Raw genomic sequence first — 10955 nt, 5'->3', positions numbered from 1 at the left:
CCAGCACCCCTACTCACCCACATCTTGGACTCTCATTTATTGGCTTTATCTACTCTTACTACTGCTGCTAAGACTTCTGCTGTGGTTTGGGATTGTCTTTTATTCACCGACCAAGGGTTTTGAGACAGTTATCCCTCCTTAATTAAGAACTAAACAAATGCAGTTTTCCTTCTCTCCATATTTAAACCCCTAATTAAAAAAAAAAGGAGGAAAGGAAGAAGAAAGATTAGGAGGTGAGGGAGAGAGGAAAGAAGAGGGGAAAAAAAGGAGAGAGAAGAGGAGAGAGAGAGAGAGAGAGAGAGAGAGAGAGAGAGAGAGAGAGAGAGAGAGAGAGAGAGAGAGAGAGAGAGACATTTGATTGCTGATTGACACTAACAACTCCAGAGCATGGTGACTTGTTGGGCTGCTACAGGGAGAAGCCAGATCGAAAATTTCCTGTGTCAGGTTTTTCTCGATAAGAGTAAATTATCCAAGCTTCAAGAAATTATCTCTGGGCAAGAAGACCTCCTGAAGCCTCAGATACTGTAGCCAACGCCACAGCTGTGTCTCCAGTCTGCTTTTTTCTAGGCTTTTTTCCCCCCTCAATAAGGCTCTCTCTCTCTCTCTCCTTGATCCAGGGGTCTTTCACCTAAATAGACTGAACTTCTAACCTGACAGCACCTCTTCAGTTTTCTTTCCCTCCAGTGGTGCTGTCCCCTTGCTTTTGTATCTTCTCACATGCCTGAATTGTTCTATTCAGGAGAATTGATCTTAGTCTTTTTTCACCTCACTCACCCGCTGCCAACAGGATCTACTTATTCCGGACGATCCAGTCCATTGCTAGAAATCTAAACCCTTACGCTCTGAGGCTGCTGAGCATTGGAGATTTGGAGAGTGGGCCGCATTTATATAATATGCCCAAAGCAGTGGCACGATGAAGGAGAAATCCAAGAATGCGGCCAAGACAAGGAGAGAAAAAGAAAATGGAGAATTTTATGAATTGGCCAAGTTGCTACCCCTTCCTTCGGCCATCACCTCTCAGCTAGACAAGGCATCCATCATTCGGCTCACCACCAGCTACCTAAAAATGCGAGCAGTCTTTCCAGAAGGTGAGATATTCTTTGTCGTCCAGCTGTGGAGAGGAGAGAATGGCCAGCTTTACAAGGAGGTGGAGAGAACAGAGAACTGAGCGTGGGGGGAAGGCGAGGGGGGTGGGGGGGAGTTGTGCTCAGACAGGGAATTGTTGCCGCTCTAGAGACCAGTTAGTGACTGGGGGTGGGGTATGGAAAGGGTGAGAAATGGCTCTAGGAGCCCTTTTCCGACCCTTTGTAGCTCAAAATGGTAGGATTACGGCAAGGAGCTTGTTGCACGGAGGTTAGGAAGATGCAAGCAATCTGGGATCTTTCTTTCTATAAAATCTGGAGAGAAAGTGGGGGCAGGACAAAGAGAATGAACGGGATTGGGGTTGGTGAAAAAATAAAGTGAGAAATTTGCGGAATTCTGAAGCAGAAGAGGTAAACCAAAGTAAGTTTACTTGAAATTTAAATCTAACTTCAGAAGTTAGCAAATCTATTTTTTTTTCTCTGCTTGTTTTGCTGCTTGCCTTTATTAAGTGATCTCTCAGAAGGAAAGGGGAGGAAAAAGAACGTATTACTGGCTACACACAGAACACACACACACACACACACACACACACACACACACACACAGTATGTAGATACTTCAATTCCTGATGTCTACCTCACAACTACAGGCAGGAGTGTATAATACTGGGCCTAACCCCAGCAGCAGAAAATGAGACCTCACAGGAAAATAGTAGCAGAAGACTTAGCAAATGCATGAAAGAATGTGATGAGTAATTTTAGGCTGTCCCCAGATACCTTGTCATTCAGACTTATCCTTTTCCTCCCTCTATAATTCAAAACAGATATAACATGGCAATACTGGCAGACTCTGAGTGGAAATCAGGCAGTCAATAAACACTTATTAAAAGCCTACTATGCATCAGATATAGTGACTAAGCACTGGGAATAAAAAGTAATTCTTTTTAAAAGTTCCTGATCCTAAGGAGCTCAATCTAATTGTAGAGACAATACCTACAACTATGTACAATTGATATGTGGAGAGGATAAATTGGAAGTAATCAGAAGAGGGAAGGCACTAGAATTAAGGAGATTTGGGGAAAGTTTCCTATAGATGAGATTTTAGCAGAGCCTCAAAAAAGATTAGAGAAGTCATTTTTCAAACACTGAAAAGACTTAAGTTTTGGAAGAGAAAATGATAGGAGAGGCTAATTTTAATAGATTCCTTCCATATTTCTAATATAAAGTAGAAAAGAAATCTCCATTTTAAGGGCTGGACTGAATGTGGGAAATGATAGCTGTAATACTACTTAAAACAGATTTTTTGTAGTATAACACATTTATAGAGTACATTTTCCCTCAATTACCACACTCATATGCCTTCTTTCAGCCTTTTTGCAAACTATATACATGTAAAAGCAAGCAAACAAATAGGTAACATTTCCTTGAATGCCCTGCAAAAGCAACCTCAGCTACCTGCCTCCAAGGACTTAGGTATGATCCCAGTAGGTTACAGTGAATTAAATCTAGAATTAAATGCTTGGGGCTGAAATATAGTGGACAACTTTCTAAAATTATTTATCTGCCTTCCTACTTCTCTGGCTGGCTCTGTATTTTTTATGTTTTACACAAATCTCTCTGAACTCTCATGACAATACATTGGAGTCTGTGAGGAACATGGAAAGAAAGTGTCAGGAGAGAGCTTCTGAGAGTAAAGCACCAGAGACCCCAATACAGCCTACTCTGACTCAGGATTTGTAGGTGGTATCCTGTGGGTAAAAGGAGCAGGTGCAATCATCCAATCTTACGGTCTCTCCACATCCAGAGACACAAGTGGACTTTCCTTAGAATCAGATGATTATAATTAGGTACACATTGCATAATTTAATCTTCTGTGGGGAAGCTAATTAAAATTTGGTTTCCCCCCCCCCTTCTCCTTTTCTTTATTTTATCTTGTATTTGGTCCCTTCTTGAAATTGTTTTCATTGGCTTCCTCTGGGGGAATGGAGGAATTTTTCCGGGGGAAAGTGACTTCAATAAGAAGTGTTCATGGCAGGGAGAGGGAGGCACCCTGGATTATAAGGATGAGTGGATGGAAGAGAAGTTATTACATTTAAACTGCAAGGGCACAGGGGGAAGAAACTGGGATTTCTAGCATCTCCAGGCCAGAGTAGGGAGGGGAAAAGAAAAAGAGAAAAAGAAATAAACCCTAAATTCTCCTAAGGGATGAACATGCCCAGGCTGGCCTGAGATATCAGAAAGTGTCAGATATTCTGTGTGTTGGTCTGCAATTGGAAGGTGAGGAAAGAGAGGAAATATAGAAGGGCTTTCTTCTGACACCTGCAGTCTCTATTCATTTACTGTCCTACCTATGAAAAAAGGGGAGCTTTAGAGAGCCTAGTTGAATCTATTTAGACTGATCCGGTTAATGGGAGAAATAATGCTATCCCTAATACGAAGATATTCTTGCCATTGCTGTTTGGATGAATTTCATCTTGATATCTATCTCAGTGTCTGTGACTATCTTTGTATTTAGTCTAAATCTGTATCTGTCAGCATCCTCTTGACTAACTTTCCTTGAAATTGAAAATTCAGTTATAATGATTAAAACCAATTTTTTTGCCTTGCTTTTAGCGGGCTGAACACAAACGCGATTCCTCTAAAGCAACTACACACTGACATACATCCCCCGCCTGGAAAGATTTTAAATCAAAATGTTACAGGGTGGTAATTTGTCACTTGACTTACTCTTGAAATTGATGAAGAAAATAAAATCAAAATCTGGTTAATGTTTTCTTAAGAGTATCATGAAAAAGTGTAACATCCAGATCTTTGTGCTGTGCCTGGACTTTCTGAGTTAATAGTCTTCAAATACCAGCGGGATAAATTCGAAATGTTAATCTGTGAGTGAGAGGGCTTAGAGAAAATTTAACTAAGATAGGATCAGCTAAAATAAAATTAAAAAGATGATAGATTATCCTGACCCCTTCCTCTCACAAAGATTAGTTGCTTTTTGTAAAACTTATTTGTAAAAAACTTTTTGAACACGAAAGAGAGGCAGGTTTGGGATTTCGTTTCCTTTTAAGAACTTTTGCTTCTTTTTCTCCTTTTCTTCTGAGGAATGTGAAGTGAATCAGAAGCATGTAACCAAAAAACCAAACACAAACAAACACAAAAAAATATGAAAGCAATTTTTCAGGGAAAGATGTTTTATGTGCGTTGTTATTTAGGGAGTTTCCAAGAAAGTCCCATAGGAATTTGGAAAGAGGTTAATAATAATCACCGTTGTTGATATCTTTACTATTATTACCATCACCTCTCCAACTTCTTATTTGAATTGTAGACTTTTTTTTTTTTGGGGGGGGGGGAATAGGATATCTTTTAACTGCTTATTCCAATGGAGAAGTAGAATAATAATCTCACTTTCTACGGGAAGCCTTTCCCCAGCTCTCTGTTGATTACTTCCTATTTATCCTTCTTATAATTTGTTGTACTTAGCTGTTGGGTATAGTCTCTCTTCTTCCCACCCCACCCCCCATTCCCATCCCTTATTTAAGAACTGATGTGCAGAGATTCCTTTTTTTTTTTTTTTTTTGGCCTTTATATCCCAAAATCTAAGTACAGTTATTAAGCCTGGCACTTATTTATGCTAATTTACCAATTGGCAGATTGCGTGAGTAATTAAGATGAACTGATAAATTTAGAATTTTCTGGAATTTCTCAGTGGTGAAGGACTCCCTCTGTCCTCAGTAGGCGATGAATATAAAGTGGAAGTTCTTGTACCTCTGTTTCCATTTTCTCTCAGCCTGTGTGAATTTATCATGCAGCCTGAGAACCAGTACTGGATTTCTTTATGGCTTTCCTCTTCTCTGTCTTAAGTCCATTAAATGCAGGACAACAACATACAGGATTTAGGGGAGAGAAAAGACCGAGCTTTTCCTGTGAAAAGAGTTCATAAAGCAACCGAGTAGCGGTTGTAGTTAGATATCTCAAGAATTAGGCATGGTACAAAGGCACACGCTAGTGTAACACGCCTCTGTAGATAGGGGCACAGACCATTCAGCAGAAGTTCGTCTCAATAAAATATATAGGCGGAGAACAAGTGAAGGAAAACGAAGAAATTCTTAAGCGCTAAACAATGAAACGTATTGAACTGACTTCTCTCATGGGCTAATGTAAGATACAAGGATCGTAAAATTGGGGGCTGCTCTTCCTTCATCCGTAATTGCATGACCCCCTTTCTCACTCCCTAGAAAGGGGTGCATGACACGGAATCCTCAAAGATCAAAATTATGGGTGTATCTTTGGACTAAAGGAATAGAGATCTCCAAAATTCATTGCTGCGTTCAAACGTCGGTCAGGTGGGTTATTATTTTATGAATGCTTTTTTTAAATAAGGTTGAGAGCTGGATAGAAATTGAGAAACACGGATTGGCTGTTCTTTCCCAAGTTTGAAAAGAACTTCCATTTCCGCTCCTTACATTTTTCCAGAATCAGAGAAGTCCAGTCTAGGACGGAAAGGCGAGAGAGCAGATCGAGATAGATCAGACGCAATCAGAGAAGCTTAGAGATATTTTCATTTAGGGACATTAAACAACGTATATCATTCTTTCCAGAGGCTGTAGTTATTCCTATGCGTCGCACAAAGAAGATGTATAATAAATTTACTTTAATTTATTATTAATAACATCCTAGTTGAGACAACTTTTGTCCTGTGGTTTGAGGGGGGGGGGAGGGTGTCCGTCAAAAGCAGAATATGGTGTAGTTGGGGTAGTTTCCCCCGGAGGCCAGCACCTTCCCCTTAAATCTCCCCTTTCTTCCCGAAAAAAGCTACTTTTGGTACCTGAGCATTAAGTAGCAATTTTTCCCCCTCTGAATTTGAGAATGGAAAGAAGTGTAGATGATGGCAAAGAATTGTATTTAGGACACCTCGATTATGTAAAATTATTTGTAAGCTGCATAATGTGGAAAGGGGGTCTGAGATCTGAGATCACAGTAGTAGAAACAATTGCTATTGCCTTTAGAGGCAAGCATTAGATAAATTTATAAAGATTGGGATTTTGTATTGGGAAAGGGGAGTGTAAAAAGATTAAAGGGCATTTTATATAAGACCAGGTTCTATATTTAGATGCCAACTTCTTTAGAGTGATTTAAGAAAGAATGTTCTTCCTTATAATGTTTTTCTCTGGAACTTCTAGCTTTAGGATTGGGGGAGAGAGGGGACTACTTGAAGAAAGTGCTCTCATTGAAGGTGAGTTGAAGAAGAGTTCTAACAGACTTTGTTTCTCAGTTGCTCAGTTGAGCACAAGGACTGTCGAAACTATTGGGCAGAAAGTTTGAGGACTAAGTCAATACTTTTAGAATCACAAAATAATATGATTTTCAAGATAGAAATAGACTTTAGAGATAATCTAGTTAGGGGAAATTGAGGCAAAGAATGAAAGAATTAAAAAAGTTTCTATTAACTTCTTTACTATGTGTCCAGCACAGTTCTTATATATAAAACTGGGCTATAACAAATGCAAAAGTAAACATAGTTCTTGCCCTCAGATAAGTGGAGGTGTTATACACAGAGTTGTTGTTTGTCTTTGGTTTTCGAAGAGGACCATAACATAAGCAATGTGATGTCATAAAATGCAAATGAATTGGATTTAAATGAGGATAGAGTAATTATGGCCAGGAAACAGTACTGGAACTTTTGATGGTGAGTGGGGCCATAGAGAAGTAAACTGACATAATCCTTCCAAGAACCAGCAGACAAGTTTGATAATTTGATGCTTCCAGAATGGGGACTGTAGTAGGGCAGTAGTGTGCAGTAGTTTCTATACTTGAAGAAATGTGGTGGCTGAAAAGATGAGGGAGTAGGGAGAGAAATGAACACAGCACTAGCCTAAAACAATGGGTCAGATGAGGCAATCGTCAATGGGATGAGTGAGGAAAGGCAGAAGTTCTGAAAAGGTTAAATCTTTAGAGCATATTTTGCGATCCCTGGGCTGTAGAGAAGCTTAATCTTTAGTTGGGTGGCTTGTGGAGAAGCCGATCCTGAGAAAGTTAGTAGGCACTCAGAGCTAAAACTAAAAGCCAGAATTGACTCCAAAGGACCAGAGCTATCCAAGCTAAGCGTTGCTTTTGCGTTTTTATGCTGGAGTATTCTTTGTCTTCCTACTGGCGCTACCAGGCGCTACTATTTACAGAAGAATCCAGGGAAAAGAGAAAAAAGGTTATGGCGAAGGAGAGATGTTTAGCATCTCTATCCAGGCCAGGATGAGTCCAAATTAAAGAAGATTCAAATAACCACTTTCAAACCATCTTACTTTTCATTATTTGAATTTTTTAAACATAAGCTTTTAGGGTTGTTTAATTTCTGGTTGGATTACTAATACGTTCACTTTCGTTCCTCCTTTAATGATGTATCCAGGAACTGTCTAAACAGCTTTCTCCTATTGTACTCACAGAGCAGTTCTAATAGAAAAGGCCATTTTACTTGTCAGAACAGAGCACTAATACCTATACGATTCTAGCCTTCGTCTGTAAGTCTTGCTTCTCTCCTCTCCCTATCCGTTCCTTTCGGGCACTCCACGCTTCCAGCTTCAACCTCTCGTTCACTGTTTGGGTTCAATCTTTTTTGCCCGGACATTCGTTACGGGAGAACCCCCAAACAGAAAGTTTCTTATTCCCTGCGTCCCCATTCCTGAACCTAAGAAGGAAGAATAATTCGGGAGAGAAAATAACAATAACACCAACAATATAGAGGTTGGAATTCAACCAGTGTAGAGAGTTAATGCCATCACACCGCGCAGCACCCGAGATTTATTTGAATTGTTTGTTTGTTTTGATTTGGTTTATTTATTTTTTCCTTCTTTAAATGTTCAAGATCCTAAACTTAAGGAAGCAGGACAGGGAAATTCTTCAGAACTCAGATCATCCACCTTTGGAAGATAGTGCCCTCCATTCGCTAGTCTTTGTTTTTAACTTTTGTTTAAACCCAAGAATTTGGAACTAAATCCTGAGAGAGGAAGTTACTTTTAAACAGATACTAATTAGACTTCAGTATTGTTCGGGACGGGCGCATTTCTCGAAGCAACAAGCTGGAGAAGATGCCCTTCGATTCTGTTGCTTTCTGTAATTCCAGAAAAAAATTTACTAGAAAAGTCATAGTACTGCAAACCTCTTATGCTTCATTTTCAACCTGAAAAGTTTTCTGGTTCCCTGGGCCTCTAGTCTGATTTGGGGAGGTTGGAGGTGGGGGGAGGAGGGAGATGGAGGAGGTGAGGAGAGGGAGGAGAGAAGGGAAAGACAAGGATTTTTTCTTCTGTAAAAGACTAACAGGATTGTGGCACCATCCCAACGAAGTTTAGTGATTGTGTTGGGGGTAGGGTGGAGGGTAATTGGGGCATTAACCAGAGCTTTATAAGTATATCATTACAAAGGGACATTTATTGGAGACAAGAAACACAGAAATGGGACTCTATATGAAGAAAGAAATCCAACTCTAAGTAGCCCAGGGCCTCTGTGAACTTCCCTTCTTCTCCATTTCACTTCTCTTGAGAAAAGCTAGGCCTCTGACTAGATTATGACCATCAGGTAATGTCTGCAAGAGGGCTGAGATGGGAATAGATAATAGGAAGGAGAGAGGGAAGAGGAAGGAAGGAAAGGAAGGAAGGAAGGAAGGAAGAGAAAGAAAGAAGGTGGGAAAGAGGCAAGAAAGAAGGAAGGAAGGAAGGAAGAGAAAGAAGGGAGATGGGAAAGAGGCAAGAAGGAAGGAAAGAAGAAAGGAAGGAAGGAAGGAAGGAAGGAAGGAAGGAAGGAAGGAAGGAAGGAAGGAAGGAAGGAAGAGGGAAGGAAGAAAAAAAAAGAAAAAGAAGGAGGGAGGGAAGAAAGGAAGAAGGATGGATGGAAAAGGAAGGAAGGAAGGAAGGAAAAAGGAGGGAGAGAGGAAGAAAGGACTAAAGGAAAGGGGGGGAGGGAGGAAAGAAAAAGAAATAGATACTTTTAAGTATTTCAGAAAAAAAGTGTACTATGAAACATACAGCCCTATCCATGCACCCTAAAACTTTCAGAGGAGGAAAAAAGGCCAATCCTGGAACCTTTTATGTTTCCCACAAGCTCTCAAATAATCTATAGCTTCCAAGTAAGGATGTTTTGGATTTTTTTTTTTGAGGGGTGTGTGTGGGGGAGGATGAGGCAATTGGGGTTAAATGATTTGGGCAGAGTCACACAGCTAGGAAGTGTTAAGTGTCTGAGGTGTATTTGAATTCAGGTCCTCCTGATTTCAGGGCCACTGCTCTATCCACTGCCCCATCTAGCTGCCCTGACTTCTTTTTGTTTTACTTTCTCCCACCCTGTTTTCAGCACCAAATTCAGAGTTAAGATTCTTCCACATTGCCTTCCCTATCCTGTTGTTCAAATCTCACTTAAATTTAACGCCTGTTCATCAGAATGCTTTGAAATGTATTGGAGATGATGAAATAAGTAGATGTTCTAGTCTAAATTACTTCTTTAGCTTTTTGTATCCTCACAGAGTTGATGAAGTATAGATATTGCTGTGTAATGAATAGCTTTTTGAACTTGAAGTCATATTCATATCCTGCTTCTGACATTAGCCCAGTGCTCATAGGTTTGATTAACTTTTCTGAATTAGTTTCCTCAACTGTTAGTAATCACATGATTGCTTTAAGGCCTAAATGAGATAATATATTCAAAGTAATATCAATCGTCCTATAGAAGTCAACTGCTTGTGTAAATTCAGGGAAATTTCTTTTTTCCACTCCACTTAATAGCATTTTATTTTTTTCAGTTATGTGTGGGATTTCTTTACTCTGATGTCTGCATACCTCTCAGGTTTGTTTCTGGGCAGGAAAGACTCCTAACAATTAAATTATATCTAAAGATTTTCCATAGAGGAACTCATCAAATTGAATAGATCAAAGTAACTGGTTCCGTTTGGAGATTAAAAATTTAGTGACAGTGTCCTCCTAGTATCATAAGAGAAAAGCAAAAGACACAGATGGTACTTTTATTTGGTAGCTTAGGGCTCACCTGTCAAGTGAACTGACAATGTACATTAAAAGAAAATATCTGTGCTTAAGAAAAAGCAACAACTTGTTGGATCTGAGATCTCAAGAAAGAAATGAAGGCAAGAGAGACAATCAAGGCTGTCAGAGGAGGAAGAAGAGGATTCTGTTTGGGTGTGCTACCACTAAGCCTAATGTGATTTTGGGAGTGATTTTTCTTCCTGTAACCCCTATGTACATTCTGCAAATTTTACAGTGTATTTGCTTTAATAATCACAGATGAAGAAGGGACTAACTAAGATTCTTGCAAATTCAACAATTTAAGAGTGCCTTGAAGTAGAACTGAGGGAGTGGTGATAAAGGAAGCCTGAAGCATCCCAGCTCTCTCTTCCCAGGCTTCTTGGCTTCTGAATTGTATTATGGACTCTACTCCTCCACTGCAGTCTGTAATCCTGCTCCAGAATAGTTCCATCTTTTCATCTACTCTGGGAGAGAGATGGGGAAAATTGCTCTAATAACAATTAGTTCTGCTTACAATGTTAGACATTTTCCTTCCCTGTACCTAACTGAAGACTGTGAAAAGAAACTCTTTCAGAGTCAGGACTGTTGAAAGCAGCCTGGAGATCTGGATTTGGATAAGAGGAGTTTGTTGAAAATAAGATTAAATTATACCACTCAATGTAATTCAACAAATACCTATTAAAAGACTAGTACTAGTTAGGCAGGCTGGTCTTGTGAAGAAAGATCAAGTCTTGAAATCAGCATATTATATTTAAAGTAAACCTTTAACATATATTGGTTGGATGACCCTGGACAAGTAGCTTAACCTATCTGTGCCTCTAGACAGCTCTCCTAAGACTATACATTGTAAACCAATTAC

At 39.7% G+C, this 10955-nt stretch overlaps 1 protein-coding gene across 1 annotated transcript in view; it reads left to right on the top strand.

The window, feature by feature from the left end:
* The first annotated feature begins 345 nt into the window (after positions 1 to 345).
* SIM2 (SIM bHLH transcription factor 2) overlaps positions 346 to 10955 on the top strand; it is an 80207-nt gene continuing 69597 nt past the window's right edge. Inside the window, exon 1 of the mRNA XM_051984835.1 lies at positions 346 to 1088. Within this exon, the coding sequence (XP_051840795.1) occupies positions 914 to 1088 (175 nt within the window). The 5' untranslated portion in view covers positions 346 to 913. The remainder of the gene's footprint in view (positions 1089 to 10955) is intronic.

This window comes from Antechinus flavipes, chromosome 3 (genome assembly GCF_016432865.1).
Source record: "Antechinus flavipes isolate AdamAnt ecotype Samford, QLD, Australia chromosome 3, AdamAnt_v2, whole genome shotgun sequence".
Taxonomy (NCBI): domain Eukaryota; kingdom Metazoa; phylum Chordata; class Mammalia; order Dasyuromorphia; family Dasyuridae; genus Antechinus; species Antechinus flavipes.
This window is presented reverse-complemented; position numbering and strand designations above follow the sequence as displayed.